Below are 20,795 nucleotides of genomic sequence, written 5' to 3'. Positions count from 1 at the left end.
CCTTTGCCTGTATGTTGTCAACTGCCACCACCAACAGTGGTACCCTCACCACCACCTCCACTTCCAGCGTCCCCACCCCCACCATCGCCACCACCACCATCACCTCCTCCTCCGGTAATACCTTCACCACCACCACCATCACTTCCTCCTCCTCCACTAGTACCTTCACCCCCTCCTCCAGTAATTCTGTCACTACCTCCACCACCACCACTGCCGATCTTCATTTTTCCACCAACACCGGTGTTACTTTCTCCACCGTTCTTCCTTTTTCCTCCAACACCGGCTGTGGTGGTACTTCCTCCACCGCCTATTGTGACAGATCAACCACTACTTTCTCCTCCACCGTCCTTTCTTCTACCACAACCTCCTGATCTTTCAGTGCCGTCACCAGTAATCACACCGGCACCACCAGATTTTGTGTTTTCTCCGCCACCAACCTTGCTGCCTCCACCGCTGGAATCTGAGCCTCTTCTCCCACCAACACCAATAGATACGCCATTTTCTCCTCCTCAACAGCCGCCAGACTCATTCACTCCGCCAATCTTGTTGACACCTTCTGCACCCGATCAAACACCAACGTTTCCTGTCCCGGAGCAGCCAGATCTATCTCCACCGCCATCGGTAGTACCGGATGTCCCAGTTGATCCTCAACAACCAATGCCGTTTCCGTCTACACCACCCGCACCAGATGGTTTTGAAGGTCAGCCAGATCTAACTACACCGCCACCGGTGGTACCGGATATCCCAGTTGATCCTCAACAACCAATGCCGTTTCCGTCTACACCAACCGTCCCAGATGGTTTTGAAGGTCAGCCACTGCAGCCTCTGCCACCGGATATCCCAGTTGATCCTCAACAACCAGAGCCGTTACCGTCTACACCAACCGCACCAGATGGTTTTGAAGGTGAGCCAGTGCAGCCTCTGCCACCGGATATCCCAGTTGTTCCTCAACAACCAGAGCCGTTACCGTCTATACCAACAGCACCAGATGGTTTTGAAGGTGAGCCAGTGCAACCTCTGCCACCGATCGATCCTTTCTCTCCTCCATCTTAGCTTTCCAATATATACATATCATCTGATTCTGCTACTCTTGAGAAGTCTCAATGACTCCCCTGCTCATCCATCAAATGCTTGGTTGGATTGAAAATTAATAAGGGGTGGTAGGGTTCTTCATGGGTTGTGAGTGACTTCTCTTTTTCTTCCATTTTGTATTTACTAATTACTACAATGCTATATAATATACTTCGTTTTAGTTATCTATTTAGTACATTTAGGTACAAAATGAAAGGATCGTGATCCTCTACGGCGCGCTGCCCGTAGCGGTCTGAGCAGCGCACAAATAAGGCGAGTACAATGACCGCCTTACCCCGCTCGGGCAGGGGTAAGGCAATCATTGCGCCTCACTTTATTTGTGAGCCGCTCAGGCCGCTACGGGCAGGCACGCCGTAGAAGATCTGGATTGCAAATGAAATGAAATGTTACAGACTTAAAGGAGGAAGACAACAACACAGATCTTCTACGGCGTACCGCCCTGTCCTACCTGTGCTGCGCAGACACAGGGCCACGTGCAATGACCGCCTTACCCCCACTCGGGCAACGCGCTCGGGCAGGGGTAAGGCGGTCAATGAGCACCGCCTTGTGTCTGCACAGCACGGTAGGACGGGCAGCCCACGCCATAGAAGATCTGGATCCGGAAGACAAGACAGGAAATGAATATCATTACATGACGACAATTGCCACATCAATTTGGATCCTCTACTGCCGAGCTGCCCGGCAAGACCGTGCTGCCAAGACACGGTGAGGTGCGCAATGATCGCCTTAACCCCACTCGGACAAGGCACTCGGGCAGGGGTAAGGCGGTCATAGTGCGCCTCGCCGTGTCTTGGCAGCATGGTTCTACCGGGTAGTTCGGTAGTAGAGGATCTGGATCCGAAGTACCGTAGGGTCATGTCTCTTAAAGTGTAATCCTATCTGGGCCTCTCTGTGCTGGGCCAATTCTTCGCAAAACTTTCTTTATTTTTCTTGGTATTTTCTCATTCACATTTCTTCCAAAGAGACTCTTGGAAGACTCCACCAAGCATAATATCTTCAACCACCAGAACCACTTCTACTTTCTTGGTGGTTCCAACATAGTTGAAGTTTCAACTCTTCCATTTACATGAAGACTTTATCTTCTTGGAAAACTCCAACACTTGAAGAAACTTCACTTCACATTCAAATGGATAATCAAAACTAGACCATTGAACCAACCCAACAACTGGTTTAATAAATGCCAACAAAAAAACCCAACACTCCTCTCTCACGCTGCATAGTGTGCAGCGCACATTGTGCGGCTGAGGAGGCCTCAATCCACACACTAGCACGTCGGGATGTATGCTGACGTGTGGATTAGAGCTCCCCAGCTGCACGATGTGCGCTGCATGCCGTGTGGTGCACAAGTGCACTGTAGAGGAGCCGGATCCACCCCAAAAGGCCACAAAATGCCTATTTTAGCATGATCTGAATCCAAAGCATGAAAAGAGTTAATCTTGGTTTTGACCTGAAACTCTACATTTCTCTAAATTTTATTTGAGGATCTAGAAAAAGAGGTCCATTGCACTTGTTCAGTTGTTCCTTTTCCACCAAATATAGCAGATCGATTCAAAGTACGTCATCTTAACAGAAAGATTACAGACCGTCTTGCCCTTGAACACTTGTTTGATCCACTTCCATTCCCTATCAAAAGAAGGGACAACGGAAGAAGAGAAGATCCACATTTTCAATAGCATTCTTTGTAGAAGCAACAATTGTGGATACAAATATTCCTACTCAGAAGAAACTCTTGGGTGGGGGAGGGTACTAGTCATAGCTCGCCAAGAGATAAAACTATGCCTTGGAATATGATGCGTGCACCTTATCACTTCTAGATCAAATGAGATACCAAACTGAAGTAGAGGAGAATCTCTTGGGTGGGGGAGGATACCATTTAACAACATCCCCCAAGCCCCGAACCAAAGGGTCCTCTAGCTATATATTGTAACTGATCCCACACAAGGGAAAGCTCCAAAGAGGCAGGGTCCAAGGTACGAGGAGGCATTTGAAATAATGGAGGACAAAAGGGCCGGCCATCTAGTCAGACCCTACATCATATATACCTAAGCTCTATCACCTCCAGGTATAGGACCCATCATCAATACTGGAGGTGATAGAGCTTTGAACAAGATGCCTAAGCTTGAGAATTTTCCTCCACGCCCAAGAAGCATCAGATGTACAATTGACTGTTCAAATAGGTATTTGGAAAAAAAATCCATTATGTCCATAAACCCTTCTTTTCCATAATCCTCCAAATAAGTTTTATCAATCCTGCTTTGTTCACATCTCTAAATCTTATCAAACCAAGCCTACGCTCATGCTTGGGAAGACAAACATTGACCAAACTAGCAATGTGGAGGAACTTATTATTATCACTGCCCTTCCACAAAAAACACTCATGAGGGCTGCCATCTTGTGCATCATGTACCTAGCTAGGTATACCATAAACTGCCCAACAGCTTATTTTGATCAGAGTAATTGGAGACAGCTCGATTGGGGTGGTGCATTGGTATGAGGAGATGGAAGAGGAGACCATGAGAGATGGATAAGAAGAGATGGGCTTTTGTCTTCTTTAATCTTTACTCTGCTTGTGAAACTAGTTCTTTACTGTTCCTGTGTTGGAGAGAGAGAGAGAGAGAGTTGAAACATCAACAAATGGGTATTTTAGAAAATACCAAAACCTAGGACGGTATTTATAAACCCAAAAGGGAAGTGAATTATTCCATTTCCTTGGCTGCCAGCCTTGTAGCAACAAATTTTTTTTCTCCTATGACTCCATGTTGAATCTTGTTTTAGTTGATTAATGAAGTTTGATTTTCTTGCATAGAAAATGTTTATATAATTGGGCTACCAGACCAGACCAGACCAGCCCAGCCCAACCCAGCCCAACTTAAGGATCAGGCTGGGCCAAGGATAGATACTCTAAGAATATATGCTCTGGGAAAGAGAGGATACATATGTTTACATTTGCAATCTCTCTTCCATCACCAAGTCAGGGGACCTCATTGACCCTTAGGCAAGCGTAGTCTTGACAGACAGAGCATACCTTCTAAGTCGTCCCTGGTCTGTTCAATTCCAACAGCTCCATTTGGTTGCAAGGAAAATAAAGGGAAGGGAAATGAAATCAAAACTAGAGATATAAACGGATCAGGTATAAATTGGATGTGATCGGATCCGGATATTTCATGACTAAATACGAATATTCCTAAATGTATACGGATGCGAACCGAATTCGGATTTCCAACTATCAGCTTACATCCTTGACCTTGGAAGGGCCTCTCTACCCTAAAGCTCGAGCTTTTTGGTTAGACACCATTACCAGGCCATTCCTTCGATGGTGAAACTGGACTAATCCAATAGCTAGAAGTTGTTATTTTCAATTTTACTTTCTGGTTTTGAAATCCTATTATAACTCCTAATCCAACCATCAGAATCGACTGAGTTTTTGAAGAGTCAATCAGTCCTAGCAATTCTACCTTCGACCAGAAGTTTATCCCCATCCAAGTGTTGAGTTTACTAATTATGGCATTTGTGATATTCTCTGGTTAACTCATTCTCTGCCCATCCAATAATCTAGTATTGACAATGATTTATTTTCTCTATGGTGAATCATGATCCTATAATAGTGTAGAACTTTTTTTTAATAGTTCTAAGGGTTGAAACACACTTCCGAACATGCACAAACAATGATTTGTTTGTTTGTTGCTGAAAATTGGGGATATTGTGTACTGTTCTGAGTGTGGGAAATCCTATTGTGGGATTGGTTCTTAGCTAATTGTGTATTTGAGAACTTTTCCTCTATTAGGTTTTGAATATGTGAATATCCAATCTAACTCTAGAAGTGCTATTGATTTCATCAAAGACTCCAAGTCGGCTCCCTGGTAATGTTGGTGGACCATCGACCGATTCCGATCCAAATCGACCAATTCACCGATCCGATTATCAACTTTTTTGTGGATGGGGGGAGGTTGTCTTATAATCTTATGCCACAACTAGATCATACATATTTGCTAATTCAGAGGTTAAAAGGGAAAAAAAAGAAGTAAAATTATATGTTAATCCAGATTTCTAGATGGGTTAAAATCAATGGGACACTAGTCTTGTTTGTACAAAGGCATCCAGAGAGGACCAAGAGGACAACGAGAGCCCCTCCCTAAGATGGTTGATACCGTTGGTAATTTGGAGGAAATCCCGCTCCTTTACATTTGAAATTCATTCTAAAGCTCAATAACGGATTTTTTTGTTTTTTCTTTTTTAATTATGAAAACCAATAACGGATCTATGGTATCTATTTCACTAACTCTCCATTTTGTCTTGCTTGTCATTAAATACCAAATCCCCAAGCCTCCTTCCGTTCAAATGATTTGATCCCTTCCCCCAAAATAACCACCACCCACCAACAACACCTTAACGGCTATTGCTACCTCCCCATATAACTCCCTCCCTCCCTCACTCTCTCTCTCTCTCTCTCTCTCGATTGATCGTTCAGAACCCAGAAACCCTAACTCCAGTTTGCTGCAATTCTCTCTCTGTGAGTCGTGGTAATGGCGGGTGAATGGGAACATTTGCCGGAAGAGTGCTGGGAATTGGTGTTCGATCGCCTGGGACATAATCGATACTTGGAAGCCCCATCGTTAGTCTGCAAACGGTTTCTTTCCATCATTAATCGGCTTCGATCCAGTTTAACAGTATCCGATCCCACAGTTCTACTCCACGGGGGCACTTCGGGTCTCCTTCGAAGATTTCACCAGCTCAAGCGTATAGATCTCGTCGAATTCCATGGCGATTCGAATCGGCTTCTCCGAGAGGTCGCTCTCTCTGGATTGAACCTCGAAGTTCTCAATCTCTCCACGCAGAGGCGACTTCCCGTCGAGGGCATGAAGGAATTGGGAGCCAAGGTGAAGACTTTGAGGATTCTGATCTGCTCAAGATTGTGTTTCTTGCAGGACAGTGATCTCGTTGTAATCGCTGATTCGTTCCCATCACTCGAGGAACTCGATATTAGTAATCCAGAACAAGATTTTGGTTCTTTCGCTGAACTGGATTATGCGGATGACCTTGCCGTCTCAGGTTCTTTTCCATGTACTGTAACCGATGCAGGGATTGCGATTTTGTCCTCGAAGCTTCAGAGACTCTGTAGAATTAATGTCTCTGGAAATCATTTCATTTCGGATCAGTCCCTTCGATCTCTTTCATCCAAGTGTGTATTTCTGAGCGAAATTGTGGCTCGTGATTGCAGTCTTATAAGCGAAATTGGAATTGCTTTGGCGATCCATCACAATCCTCATTTGATTTCCCTATCAGTAAATGGAAACAAGACCTCTTCTTCTGCTGCTGCATCTTCTTCTTCCTTTACAATCGAAAGCTCTTTCATTTGTGCAAGAGCTTTGGGCACTCTTGATTTCTCTCAAATGATCATTTCAGACGATCTTCTCAATTCGATCATCCAAGCAGATCTTCCTTTACGCAGACTTGCATTATCTCGCTGCCGAGGATTCACATTTGCTGGAATATCTTCACTGTTGTCCAAATACAGTTCTCTTAACTACTTAGACATAGAAGGAATAGCTTTCCTCACCGACCAGTCCCTGTTGGAGTTATCCCACTATCTCCATGATGTAAACGTCATAAATCTAAACTCCAACTCCAATCTTACAAATTCAACCTTCTTCTTGTTGGCGCAAACCTGTCCTCTTCTGGAGGAAATCAGAATGGAGAGAACAAGTCTAGGCAAAGAAGATTGCCCTTCAGAGTTGAAGAAGAACTCCAAACTCCAAACCTTGAAATTGTCATGGAACAAGTGTCTGACCGACAAAACCCTCAAAGGGATAGCAATGGTCTGCCCCAACCTGATATCACTTGACATAAGCCACTGTTGGAGCATTACAGGAGAAGGAATTGGGTACATTGGTATGAACTGCAGCGAGATTAAAATGTTAGAGGTGAGTGGGTGCAGCAGGATGAGTAACCTCGGGACTAGTTTCGGGTTTTCCAAATTGGAAGTTCTTCATGCTGCAGGATCAAGCATCAACGATGAGGGGCTATGTATGATGGTGCAGAGCAGTCGTTGGCTTCTACATTTGGACTTGGAAGGTTGTCTGGGAGTAACGGGTAAAGGGTTGAAGAAGGTAGTAACAAATTGCAAGGGATTGAAAGAGGTTAGGTTGAAGAAGTGTTGCAATGTTGGTTCTGGTGTGATTGCTTGGATGGTGTTCTCAAGGCCATCTCTGAGGAACCTAATCCCACCATGTGAACTTGTTTCCACAGATGAGAAGCAAAGGGATTTTTTCTTGCGCCATGGGTGTTGGGTTCATGATTGTTAGCTATTGTTATTGGCCAAGAGATTTCCCTGTCACTAATTTTGGAGATTGAATTTTTTTTTTTTGGGGTAAATGCGATTGAAATTGTCATTATCCAGTGTTCTATACTCCTTGTATTCTTTTTTGCTGACATGTAATATTGCTTTGGCTTGATCTCTTGTGGTGTATAATTCATACAATAATGTGACTAATTCGATAATAAAGGCATAATGATTTGATTTGATGAGATGCAAATGCATAGCAGGAAAATAGGATACTCATTAAGCGTCGAATGCTTCTGTAGACAGGTGAGAATCTAACCGTTGGGGTTCATGGGGAGCATTTATTGGAATCGATGACTAATATAAATTCCCCAAACACATTTTAGAATCAATCATTAATGCATTTAAAAACGTTTTTTTTGGGCAAAAATAAAAAATACAAATGATACCAAAGAGGCCCTTAGATCTCTTATTTTTTACTATTTTTTTCCTTCTTTTAATCAATAAAACAACAAAAAAATTAATGAAACTTATAACATAACTAAATAGAGTCAGAGACAAGACTTTTGATTCAAAAACACTAGAAAATCAAAGACATGTGACAAAGCTTGCTTCCTCTTCTTAATTACACTTTCTAAGATTTTGGTGAATTTCCAAAAAGTTCTGATCTAATATTAAACCAATATGGAAACCAATCATGTTGGATCCTATCCTTTTTCATTTTCCTATCCCAATATGGGACTGGGGACAGATCTCACACCCTCTATGGGATGTGAGACCTATCCTCACCCCTCCCCCCACCAAAAGTTATAAATCCAATTTGGAGATATAAAACCCAGGCTACCCTCGTTGTGGCAGCTTATCCTTTTCAAGACCAAGTTTCAAGTTTTTAAGGGCGCCATCCACCAACGACTTTACCTCAGTGTCAGTGCTATAGCTGGGAGTGCAGCACATACTCATCGACGTGTAAAAAAATCCTCTCCAGCGTGTTACTGCGTCTAGGGACTGGCCTTGGGTGTGCCCCCCTCCCCCCTCCCCCCCACCCTTCATCTAACCCTAATTTCTTAAAGTTAAACAAAGATTCCTCATCGCATGGATCTGCCAGCATGCACAAAATTACCATTCTATCTCATAAAATAAAAAATCCTATCCATGTTGATAACCTTGTTTGCCATCCAACCAGGTTATGATCTCTGGAAAATTATCACCTCCAGTTTGCTGATCGGCCCAGTTCCCCAGTTCCTCTAATAGGGGGATGGTGGACCCCACCCGGGCAGGGTGTTTGGGCATGGGTAGAGAGGTCATTTCAGCCCCCCTTTGTTAGAGGAACTGGGGAACTGGGCCGGTCAGCAAAATGGAAGTGATAAAGATCCATGATCTCTTGCCTATTTTTTTTTAAAATGTTAATGGATCAACACAAGCAAATGGGAAAGGGAAATCACACATGGTTAATGGAGAGACAGAAAGAGTTATTTTAAGTGAGGAGAGAGTCAGTCTTTATGAGACGACGTGTACTACTGGTGATGTGCCCTTCCTATTCGGATTTAACGCACCCTCGAGCTAGACATCGTCTGGTACAGCAGCATATGTCAACACGTGGTCAGTGAGGATGGATGAAACACATCTGAGCATAGTGCACATGCACTGGAGAGAAGGATTACTTCATTTTGAAATCCTCATTTCCAGCTTGGGGGTGCTGTTCGATTACACCTAAATCCATGTGTCAACATATGCTGCTGTGCCAGACGATATCCAGCTCTGGTGTGTGCTAGAGAGGAGCCGAATCCTTCCTCTTCCCATCTCTCAATAGTGAGTTTCCTCACAATATTTCTGGACCAAAAGAGTGTACCCTCTTCATAATCATGTTTTACACACTGCAACGGAAAGTAGTAACATAATTTCTCAGTTGAGAAGTAGAAGTAGAAGTAGACTTGGGAAATAATTTCTCAGAGTAGCCTAATGAATATACAATATACAGCTCCAGTTTCTCGCTTTTGGCCTGTAGGTCAGTTGCTAATGCAATAATCATTACATTGATGATCTTATGGTTACATAAACTAGAGGACGGGTCATGGTGCAACGATAAGGTTGCTCCATTGTGACAAAGTGGTCACAGGTTTGCGTCTGGAAACAGCCTCTTTGCGAAAGCAAGGATGAGACTGCGGTCATTATGACCCTCCACAGACCCCGCTGTGGCGGGAGTCTTTTGCACTGGGTACGCCCTTTTTTTACAATTACATAACTTAAGGTAGTGAAGAATGTGTAAGACAATGTGGTAGCGGCTAAAATAATGCAGATCAGCCATGAGAAAGAAGTAGAGTTGTTACTGTTGAACCTAGAGTATAACCAACCATAAATTGATTTAACAGCCATTCCCAAAGTTGTGTAATAAAGCCATTGCCACCATCATTCACAAAAATAATTGACGATTACCTCAAAAAATAAATTGTTCAAAAAAATGAATTTAGTCTCAAACACGAAGTACACAATAACGCTAATGATGGTCTCCATAAAACAAGTGATCAAAAGAATTTGCTCAACTCAAACATTTAACAATTCTAAATCAGAAACAAGAAGACCACGAATCTCTGCATAATAATACATAAATCCATCTGCTGAGTAATCAAATAGAGAGATCAAAGCTGATACCACCAACTACGAGTAACTGTGAATACCCATGCCCCAATATGCAAGAAAAGAACAGTATCATGCAGCTATGAACTACTAAGGAATTAATCAAAACTGGATGAAAATAGTATAATCTTTACCAAGTTTAAGAAGAGAATAAATTCAGGACAGGTTGATAAAGAAGTTCAAGGTGTACATGAGCTGTGTTGTTCCATTTTCTAGTCATCTCCACTACTGTTTAAAAAATAAGAGTTCCTTGAGGTGGGGAAATTCAATCTAGTTTCACTGAAGAGAACAGGTAATGCACAAACCAGAAGGAAGAAATGAAACCAACTGTGCCTGTGGCAAGCATGATTGCTATAACCATGAAGAGTGAGTAACCAAGGAATAGAGTTGACGAGACAGCACCGCTCAGATTCCTAAGATCAAATATGAGATAGTTTATGCAGTACAAGAAAATGTAGAGGGCAACAGAACCAGAAGCAAAGAAGGATTTCCACCACCACCTCCAGTCCTCCACACAGAGGTGCATGTAAGTTAGAACAAGGGACACTTCAGCGCAGACTACCACAAGAAGGGTCAGTACTATGAACAAGAATCCGAAAACATAGTAGACACGACCCATCCAAATGCTAGATAATATGAAGAAGAGCTCAATGAAGAGGGTACCAAAAGGAAGAGTCCCTGCTCCAAGGACCAACAACCAAGATGGGTACTTTTGAGCTGGGACTTCACGAGGGATCTGATTAGTCCGAACAGGGTACTCAATGTGAGGTGCCTTAGCCCCAAGGTACCCACCAACAAGAGTAAGAGGAACAGAGATGCAGAACCAGAGCAAAATTAGAACAACAAAAATGGAGAAAGGAATTGCCCCAGTACTATGGCTACCCCACAAAAGGAAATTCAAAGTGGTTAGTATCAGAAAGGCAATACCAGGGAAGAAGCAGGCAGCCTTCCATGAGATTGATATCCATCCCACGTTACTGTTACAACTGATTGTCCTCCAAAGCCGAACAGCAACATAACCTGCTGCAATTCCAAGGAACATGTAGAAGAATAGCATACCAGTGAGAAGCGCTCCACGAGAAGCTGGAGACATGAAGCCAAGTGCAGCAAACATGATTGTCACAACTGCCATTCCCAGAATCTGAACACCATCTCCAGCCATTATACAAAGGAGGGTCGGATTGTTTGGAGTCCTGAAGACATCTCCCACGACAAGCTTCCACCCTGATAGCTCCTCATTCATCTGGGCCTGTGCTTCCTTGTCAAGCTGCTCATAGCGAGTAAGGTCCCGCCGGACAGTCCTCAAGAATATCACGAGCACAATACCAGCAAGGAAGGTGATCACCATTAGAGAGTTGAGAATTGAAAACCAGTGGACCTTAGCTCCCTCCATCTTCAAGTATGCATCCCATCTAGATGGCCATTTGATATCGCTCTCCACAAAGGTGACCTCATAGGTGAAGGCCAATGACTGACCTTGCTTAACGGCCATCGCCACAGTGGAGGGATCGCAGTGGATGGGAGATGGGTATTTTTCATACATCTTCAGTTTCTTAACCGCTTCCATCTCATGCTGGAAACTGCACGGAACCACCTCAAATCCCACAACCATGTAACCTGGCACATTGGATCCGGCCTTCTCCATTGTAGGGATCACCTCCCCAGCATCACCAGTGCTCATCATTCCGGCCATATTGGTTTCCTCATACTTGTGAACCAGAACCGTGAATTTCAAATGGTTGAACATATAGTAAACATCCTGAACCTTGATACCGACGGGGTAACCAGTCCACCGAATGAAGTAATTATCTTTCTTTGTGTAGCGAATCGCAGGGAGGTTGTCAAGGATCAGATTCACCTGATACATCTCATCTATTCTCTTGGTCAAAACACTGAAGTCGTCGGCTGACAATGGACCGGTTTCGCAGAGAAAGATCTCGGTTTCGTTGGTGTAAGTCTTAAACCTGAGAGGCGAATTCTCGATCCTATCCCCCATGAGGAGTTCACCAAGGTTTTCTCGGCTGTCTTTCACGCCCTCACTAGGTTTACAGAAGGGTAGACTGTAATAGCTGAAGGGCATCTCAGCATCAATGGAAGTAAGAGAATTTACTTTCACTGATAACAGCTCGCCGACTTCGTATTTATGGGGGTAACTACCCGGAAGATAAAACCCATCTCCAGATTGAAAAATCAAGCAGCAAAGCAATACCCAGACCCATAATTGACAGAAACAGCCCATCGTTCCCAGTTTTTGCATGGTTTTCTTCAGATCTGGAAGGAACCCAGACCAAGAGATGCGTAGAGAAGGCCAAATCGTGGGATCAATGTAGATCTAGAAATAAAAACTTCGAATTATATTACTATGAGATTCAAACTCTAGAGCTAGTAGTGAATAACAATTACAACCTTCCATAGGAAATTTTCTACAGGAATGGAAAAAAAGCAACTGACCTTCCAAATAGACGGCGAGACGGAAAAATAACAAAGATAAGCCGCTCCGTTTAGAGATTTCTGCGACTACGGAGATCCGAAGAGTCTTAATTAATTCTGCCTCAGATCGAAAGAGGAAGAAGCCCTAAATACGAAAGCTCTCTTTCTCCCTTCTGACTTTGAATGTTATTCGCGCAGTTGCAACTAAAACCACTATATTAACAAGCCTTCATCTCTCTGGAGTCCGAAATGACTATAAAATACATTTCCCCACCGTCAGATCAGTATTTATATGACACAAGTACCCCTCTATTCTCCATGTTATTACTAGCTAATGAACCATCATCGATGTTATTAAACCGGACCAGTTGTTGAACCAGTTTGGTGTCCTACTCAAACGGTTCAACCCCTAGGATGCAGATTGGACACTGCTGATCCCCAAGACAGATTAGCGGGTCTGGACCGTTCCTGATTGATATTTTTATAGAATTTTGAGGAATTATTTACAATCAAATAGATCAACTTTGTTTGATCTTAAAAAAATCAACTAAAAAATATGATGGGCCTTGCCTTCCCTTCAAGGGTTGGAGGAGCCTTGCCTCTTTTTTAGTAAAAATTAATTTTATTGTATTGAAAACTTCATTTACACATAAATCATGAAGTCAAGGAGTGAATTAAAGCCAAATTGTTTTACATTGCAGAGAAATGGCCTTCCTAACTAGGGAGTGTGCCTTCGTTATTACCTCACCCTTAGTGTAGATAAAAAGTTGCATTTTCATGGGCATGAAAATGGGATGGCTCTCCTCCAGCCGTGGCAGGAGCTGGAGGGTCCAGCGGTCGAAAACCACCCCAAAAAAGTGTGCGTGGGGGTGGGGGTGGGGGTGGGGGTGGGGGTGGGGGGTAAAGGGGGAGGGTTAGTCATTTGTCAGGTGGGGCCTAGGTAGAGATGTAGATGGATATTCAAAAATCTGATTCGATCCACGTTCATATTCGTTTAAGAGAATCCGAATCCATCCGAAATTAATCGGATACGAATATGATAATCTCCCTATCTGATCGATTATTATCCGATTCGTTTAGTACTCCGATGATAATAAAATATCTGAAATATCTCTCTCTATCTGTCTATCCTTTTAAGTTACCTTATTGGATTTTATTATCTTATTTTTATAATTTTATAAGTTAACATAATGTGATTTTTTTTTCTATATTTTCTATTGGTTTATATATATTGTTTTATGCAATGTGATACATGAAATCCCATATCTATGTGAGAAAATCAAAGACTAAGAAGAGTAGAAGAAAGGGTAGTTGTTGAACTCTCAAGTCTCAACCCTAACCCTCATCATAAAAACGGTAAAGATGTCAACAGATAGTCGAAAATTCGTATTCGATAATGCCACTATCTAATTGAATTCGATCCGTTTGCATCTCTAGGCCCAGGTGGGACCCACCTATGAAATGACTAGCCCACCCCACCCCCTGTTTTTGCTATCGTTTTGCAGCGTTGGACCCTCCAGCTCCCGCCACGGCTGGAATAAATCCATTTCCATGAAAATAGCAGGTGGATAAAGCTTTAACAGTCTTATCAGGAAAGAAAAAAAGATAAAGCTTTAACAATGTTTTTTCATGCAAAAGTTTTCCAATCACCGTGTACAAACTTGGATTTTTTTATTATCAGATAACCTTATGGTTGGGTTGTTATATTTGATATCCAAAGTTTTGTGGATAGATAGACCCAAAATTCTATATGACATTGTTCGTCGTAGGGAAGTAAAGGCAATTCATTAGAAATCTTGGACCAGAACATTGAGATGCTTGATTAGGTTGCTAAGATATTTAAAGAGTACCGGGAAATATAGTTTACACTATAATGGTAACCCTAAGAAGTCATATGTATGCATTACTAATTGTATAAAAAACAGTCAGAGCAACACAAAAAAATGGCAAAAGATGAAGATCAAACATGAAAACATGAAACCAAGACGATTCAAAAGATAATTCACAGAATTGGGATCAAATGCCGGCTATTGGAATCCGGGGAATTCATCCAATCCAATTTCAATTAGTTGTCGCACTCTTTGACTATCCCTCCTTCAATATTTTGATCAGATATGGAATTCTTATCTGAGCTCTTTCCCTACCCTGTCCTCGAGTTCTCGTGTCCAATCAAAAACTCAATCCTTGTTAATGAGCCCTTCATCTTCGACCGGTTGGGAACGCATGGAGAGGAGGTAGCAAGACTGACACATTACCGGGCGAAGTATAGGACAAAGGCTATTCAATAAATACAATTGTACACAAACTTCAAAGCCAGGATATTCACTATGGCTCCGTCCAGCTAAGGATAGAAGTCTTTGAACCATGTTTCAAAGACTGTCTTCCAAGACCACAGCCATCTACATAAGCCACGAACCAACCCTAAGATTTTAGCAGGTATCAGACACTCAAGAACCAACCATATGATTTTCCTAAGTTAATTCAGCATTTCTAAGGAGTCCACCGGATGTGATAATATAACATGGTAGGACAGAGTTCAGTCCCAATAGTCAATATCTATGAGGTCTGAGGCCTCGACTACTTAATCACCTATATCTTCGGTCAAGGATGGAGTATGTCCTCCAATAGTTCAAACCTTTCTGTGCTCAGACTTCAAGGTTTGCCCAAATTGTTTCTGGAAAACAGCCCTGTGGTATTTGTCACTCCGGATCAAGTCTGTTATACACTAACTCGAAATTGCAGTCATCTCAGTCAACAAGTAAGTAGACCTTGGAACAAATACTGAAAGGAACTGAGTAGCTCATAGTTGTAAATGTTTGTGAAGTGAAACAAGCATTGGACTGTTCAGAGCTTCAATCATAGCAGAATTTTTCTTTTTCTTTTTCTTTTTTCTTTTTTCTTTGGGGGGGGGGGGGTTGTGGGGGGACTGGGAAAAAGGAAGGGGAGCTTTGGATACACTACAAGTGCTGTAGGTGAGAGTGCATATCACAAGAAGGGGAGTACAGAGCGACGCAAAGGGAAGACAGGACTCAACCAGGTTACAGCATAAACCAGCAAGCACCTTCTTCGATCCCAATCGTATGGAAGAAATAAGATTGTTGATAAAAATAAAAAAACCAAGGTTTAAAGAAAAAAGCCAAACGACCATTAAACCATATGACCAATGGCAGGCATTGGGTATAAATCGTATACATTGTCCTGAGTTCAGTAGTGAATGAATTGAAAAAACCAAATTCAAGGTAGAGCTGTCTGGTGAAAGATCACTCATTCAGGCCTTGGGTACATTAGGTCCGCAAAATAATACAGAGTTATCGTGCTATAGATGATCCTACAGGCTTAGTAGCTTAAGCAGATTATGATGCGTGAAATTAATGTGCAATCACACCAGTTACTTAAACAGTAAAATGTGATTGAATCATCACCATCACCATCACCCTTCATCATTTGTGCACCTCCTAACACAGGTGTTTTCTCATGAAACATGTAAGGATTTTGAAGAAACAGAAGCTTGGCCTTAGAATGAGAACACCAACTATGTCGATGTCGAATATGGGGAAGAAAAGAAACTGCTCAAATAAAATATTTAGACAATTCTGAATTGGAAACAACAAAATCATGAATCTCTGGATTATGATTCATACAGTACATAAACCGTTCTCCTCAATTAACCAATTACAGAGAAAAAAATTGATACCCACAACTACTACCAACTCTTACTGTCTATCTCTCAAGATGCAAGAAAAGAACGGTCTATGTAGCAATTACCTACTCGAGAATTAATCAAAACTGGATGAGGTTATTATTACCTTTACCAAGTTTACGAACAAAATGAACCCAGGACAGGTGGAAAAGAACTTCAAGGCATACGCGAGTTGTGGTCTTCAATTTTTCAGTGTGTTGCGGAAAATGTTTTGGGAGAAACATCTCTTGGAGTGGGGGAAGCTCAATCTAGTTTCACTGAAGAGAACAGGTAATGCACAAACCAGAAGGAAGAAAGAAATCCAACTGTGCCTGTGGCGAACATAATCGCTACAACCATGAAGAGTGAGTAACCAAGGTAAAGGGTAGCTGAGACAGGGCCGCTCAGACTTTTAAGATCGAATATGAGATAATTAATGGAGTACAAGAAAATGTAGATGGCAACAGAACCCGAAGCAAAGAAGGATTTCCACCACCACCTCCAATCCTCCACACAAAGGTGCATGTATGTGAGGACTAGGGACACTTCAGCACAGACTACCACAAGGAGTATCATAACAATGAACAAAAATCCAAAAACGTAGTAAACACGGCCCATCCAAATGCTGGACATTATGAAGAAAAGCTCAATGAAGAGTGTTCCAAAAGGAAGAGTCCCTGCTCCAAGAACCAACAACCAAGATGGGTATTTCTGAGCTGGGATTTCACGGGGGATCTGATTGGTCCTAACTGGATAGTCAATGTGAGGTGCCTTAGCTCCAAGGTACCCACCAACAAGAGTAAGAGGCACAGATATGCAGAACCAAAGCAAAATCAGAATAACAAACAGTGAAAAGGGAATGGCTCCAGTACTGTGGCTACCCCACAAAAGGAAATTCAAAGTGGATAATATCAGAAAGGCAATACCAGGGAAGAAGCAGGCAGCCTTCCATGAGATTGAAACCCAACCCCTGTAATCACCACATCCAATCGTCTTCCAAAGGCGCACAGAAGCATAGCCAGCTGCAATTCCAAGGATCAGATAGAAGAACAGCATACCCGTAATAAGAGTGCCACGAGAAGCTGGAGACATGAATCCCAGGGCAGCAAATAAGATTGTCACAACTGCCATTCCAAGAATCTGAATCCCATCTCCAACCATTATACAGAGAAGTGCCTTATGGTCTGGAGCCCTGAAGACATCTCCCACAACAAGCTTCCACCCAGATAATTCCTCGTTCATCTGGGCCTGAGCTTCCTTGTCGAGCTCCTCATAGCGAGCGAGGTCTCTTCGAATAGTCCTCAAGAAGATCACGAGCACAATACCAGCAAGGAAAGTGATCACCGTTAGAGAATTGAGAATCGAGAACCAGTGGACCTTGGAGCCCTCCATCTTCAGATATGCATCCCATCTCGAAGGCCACTTGATATCGCTCTCCACGAAGGACACTTCGTAGGTGAAGACCAACGGTTGACCTTGCTTAACGGCCATTGCAACGGTCGAGGGATCACATCGAATAGGTGATGGGTATTTCTCGTACATCTTCATCTTATTCACTGAGTTCGCATTGTGCTGGAAACTGCAGGGAACCACCTCGAACCCGACAACCATGTAACCGGGCACATCTGATCCAGGCTTGTCGACTGTGGGAATCACCTCTGCAGCATCGCCAGTCCCCATAACCCCAGCCACATTGGTCTCCTCATACTTGTGAATCAGAACTGTGAATTTCAAATGGTTGAACACATAGTATACATCTTGAACCTTGATCCCCACAGGGTAACCAGTCCATCGGAGGAAATAACTTTCTTTCTTCGTGTACCGAATAGCAGGAAGATTGTCTAGAATCAGATTTACTTGATACATTTCATCGATCCTCTTCGTCAAAAGCTTGAAGTCATCAGCAGATAAGGAATCGGTTTGGCAGAGAAAGGTCTCAGTCTCATTGGTGTACATCTGAAACTTGTAAGGCGAATTCTCGATCCTATCCCCCATGAGAAGCTCACCGAGGTTTTCCGCACTGTCCTTCACGCCCTCAGTAGGCTTGCAGAATGGGAGACTATAATAGCTGAAGGGCATCTCAGTATCGATGGAAGTAAGGGAATTCACTTTCACTGATAACAGGTCGCCAACACTGTATTTGTGAGGGTAACTACCCGGAAGGTAAAACCCATCTCCGGATTGAAAAATCAAGAAAGAAAACAAGACCCAGAACCAAAATTGATGGAAACAGTGCATCTTCCCTTGTATTTGCATGGTTTTCGTCCGATCTGGAAGGAACCCAGATCAAGAAAAGGTGGAGGAACCCAAATATTGAGACCAATTTAGATCTAGAAAATTTTCAATGAGATACAAATCTAATCCAGCGGCAGCGGCAATAACAATAACAATAACAATAACAATTGGAAGAGTTCTTGAGGATTGTTTGAGAGGAAAAAGAAAAAAAAACAACTGAGCTTTTAAAGAAAACGAAGAAATTAAACAAAGAGAAAGAGACAAAGAAAAACTCCTTCGTTTTCAGAGATCTCTGCAACAATGGAGACCAGCGAAGCGTCTGAAACCTGGGCTTGGAATGTTGAATCAAATGAAGACGAGTCAAACACAGTTTTCATCTATTCCGTATTTCCGCTTGCCTTGAGACCAAACTAGTCTGTTAACAGTTAACACGACTTGCTTATTCACATTTTTATGACAGAACTACCCCTACATTTTTCGTCTTATTACGAATTAGTACTAATTTTGGTGCCATTTCTTGAGACCGTGGAGGAAACCGGTTGTTTTTTTGGACCATTAGACCGGCCGGTTGGAGTGAGATGGGAATCATGGGCAGAGACTCCACAGAGGCACTCATTGAAATATTAAATCATTGAATGAGATTTGGTCTATTGCTACCCGAAAAGCTATATTTATATGTAAGGGTGTCAATTTGGGACTGAAACCGGGAACCGTCCCAATACCGTCCCGTTAAAACTCGGTATCGGATCGTCCCATTAGTAAATGGGACGATACTGGTATCTGATTTTGGTATCGAATGATAATTGGGACAGAACGGTTCTGGGACGGGATTCCTAACGGTACCAGTACTGAAATACCAATTAGGTACCGGATAATACCGAAACTACTAGTACTGTTTAAAAAGAAAGAATATATAAGATCTTTTTTTTTTTTTTTTTTAAAAAAGGTTATAAGAATTACGACTCATTAAAGTTTCATTAATTGCCTTTTGAATACGAAGAGGAACAACAGGTCAACAGCCGCTCCTCACAGAACCTACTACAGTGCTACTCCCTCCTCCCTCGACCAACTATATCTACCAGGTTCTTCTTTTTTGCACTTCGTACCATATTACCATGTGACATGTGTGATAAATAGAGTTTTATTTGGAAAAATCAAAGAAGAAACACAACGGGATTCTTCCATTTTGTAGGACTTTTCTAGATTTAAAAAAATGAGAAGCTTATTACATATGATCTTAGGGAGTTTGAAGAAGTAAAACTATGATTTCATCATTTAAGTTGTTTTATAAAAAGCAGTAGACAACTTAGATTTCATGATAGTGAAAAAATTCCACAACACTAATAAACTCGCCTTGTTAGAAACAATTAAACTTCTTCTCCCTTTTTCTACAGTGCCTAGAACAGTTTAAGAACCGGTACCGTCCCGTCCCGCTAGTAATCGGGATTGGGATCTAGGTTTGGTCCCGTTAACTAAATGGGACAGTATTGGGATTACCACTTTTAGTACCGGTACCGGTACCGTCCCGTCCCAAATAACGGGAACCATCCCAATTGACACCTTTATTTACATGTAAACAGATAAAATATCCGATCCGTATCCGTGTCTATATCCGTTTAGCACTATCCGAATCCGTCCGATAGCTAATCGGATGCGGATGTGGATATAGCACTATCCGAGCCGAATCCGATCCGTTTACATCCCTAATCCCAGGCCCAACCCTTCTCTACCAAGTAAAGGATCTTAGGTTAACCACGTGTACAATTATTATGGGTTACATAATAAAGGGATCATCTCTTTGAGCCATGTTCCTAATACTGGGATGACTTAGGTTTGTAATCTCGGTATCGGATTGTATCGGCTGGATCGGATTGGGATCGCTCAAACTCGGGCAAATATGACATTTTTGCCCCTTTTTTTTGTTAAAAAATTTTTATTTTTTTTTACCTTCTTACCCTTGTTTGTACAGCTGGATCGGATCGGAATCGAGATCGGTCTCGGCCGATACCGATCCAATCAGGCTAAAGTCAGCTGATTTGATCTGAGATTACGAACCTTGTCGGGATCCGTCAGTCAATCCCAATTCGGATCGGTCAATATCGGTCTGTATGGGTACAAAATAAATCAAAAATTGGATTTTTAGGTATCTGTTCCTGGATTGGCAAGTATTAATCAGAAAATATTAATATTTATGAAAATTAAAATAAATCTAAAAATCACGGCCAATATCGATCTAATCTGGGCAAATCGATCGAGCCGATCCCTAGATTATGAACCATTTTAGAATCTTTAATGACCTATTTGATCCCGAGATTCGGGCAATCCTACCGAGTTGATCAATCTAGGGAACGATGCACTAATGCCAGGTAGGATCAGTCATTATTTGAAATCCGTGTAAGCCCATATCGATCCGATCCAGACGATTTTGACCGATCGGGGATTGCA

The 20,795-nt window shown here is 42.4% G+C and overlaps 5 protein-coding genes across 6 annotated transcripts; 2 read left to right on the top strand and 3 right to left on the bottom strand.

Annotated features, from left to right (window-relative positions):
• Positions 1–17: 17 nt before the first annotated feature.
• LOC122648174 (glycine-rich protein DOT1-like) lies at positions 18–499 on the bottom strand. Its single transcript, XM_043841422.1, has 2 exons — positions 438–499; positions 18–294 (listed from the first exon to the last, which is right to left on the bottom strand). The coding sequence occupies exons 1-2, from the start codon at positions 497–499 to the stop codon at positions 18–20; spliced, it is 339 nt and encodes a 112-aa protein (XP_043697357.1).
• Positions 500–657: 158 nt separating this feature from the next.
• Positions 658–1,053, top strand: LOC122648176 (amelogenin, X isoform-like). Its single transcript, XM_043841426.1, has one exon. The coding sequence runs from the start codon at positions 658–660 to the stop codon at positions 1,051–1,053; it is 396 nt and encodes a 131-aa protein (XP_043697361.1).
• Positions 1,054–5,517: 4,464 nt separating this feature from the next.
• On the top strand, positions 5,518–7,441 carry LOC122648173 (F-box/LRR-repeat protein 2-like). The gene is made up of 2 exons (XM_043841421.1): positions 5,518–5,545; positions 5,605–7,441. The coding sequence occupies exon 2, from the start codon at positions 5,616–5,618 to the stop codon at positions 7,392–7,394; it is 1,779 nt and encodes a 592-aa protein (XP_043697356.1). The 5' UTR covers positions 5,518–5,545; positions 5,605–5,615; the 3' UTR covers positions 7,395–7,441.
• A 2,420-nt stretch (positions 7,442–9,861) lies between these two features.
• LOC122648175 (transmembrane 9 superfamily member 11-like) lies at positions 9,862–12,592 on the bottom strand. 2 transcript variants are annotated; one of them, XM_043841423.1, is made up of 2 exons: positions 12,458–12,592; positions 9,862–12,338 (listed from the first exon to the last, which is right to left on the bottom strand). In XM_043841423.1, the coding sequence occupies exon 2, from the start codon at positions 12,261–12,263 to the stop codon at positions 10,272–10,274; it is 1,992 nt and encodes a 663-aa protein (XP_043697358.1). In that variant the 5' UTR covers positions 12,264–12,338; positions 12,458–12,592; the 3' UTR covers positions 9,862–10,271. The 2 variants fall into 2 exon arrangements, with proteins under 2 accessions (XP_043697358.1, XP_043697359.1); XM_043841424.1 differs by having other exon boundaries at positions 12,490–12,592.
• A 3,399-nt stretch (positions 12,593–15,991) lies between these two features.
• Positions 15,992–18,588, bottom strand: LOC122648177 (transmembrane 9 superfamily member 11). The gene is made up of 2 exons (XM_043841427.1): positions 18,574–18,588; positions 15,992–18,447 (listed from the first exon to the last, which is right to left on the bottom strand). The coding sequence occupies exon 2, from the start codon at positions 18,369–18,371 to the stop codon at positions 16,380–16,382; it is 1,992 nt and encodes a 663-aa protein (XP_043697362.1). The 5' UTR covers positions 18,372–18,447; positions 18,574–18,588; the 3' UTR covers positions 15,992–16,379.
• Between the last annotated feature and the right edge of the window lie 2,207 nt (positions 18,589–20,795).

Source organism: Telopea speciosissima, unplaced genomic scaffold, assembly GCF_018873765.1.
Source record: "Telopea speciosissima isolate NSW1024214 ecotype Mountain lineage unplaced genomic scaffold, Tspe_v1 Tspe_v1.0528, whole genome shotgun sequence".
Lineage (NCBI taxonomy): Eukaryota > Viridiplantae > Streptophyta > Magnoliopsida > Proteales > Proteaceae > Telopea > Telopea speciosissima.
This window is presented reverse-complemented; position numbering and strand designations above follow the sequence as displayed.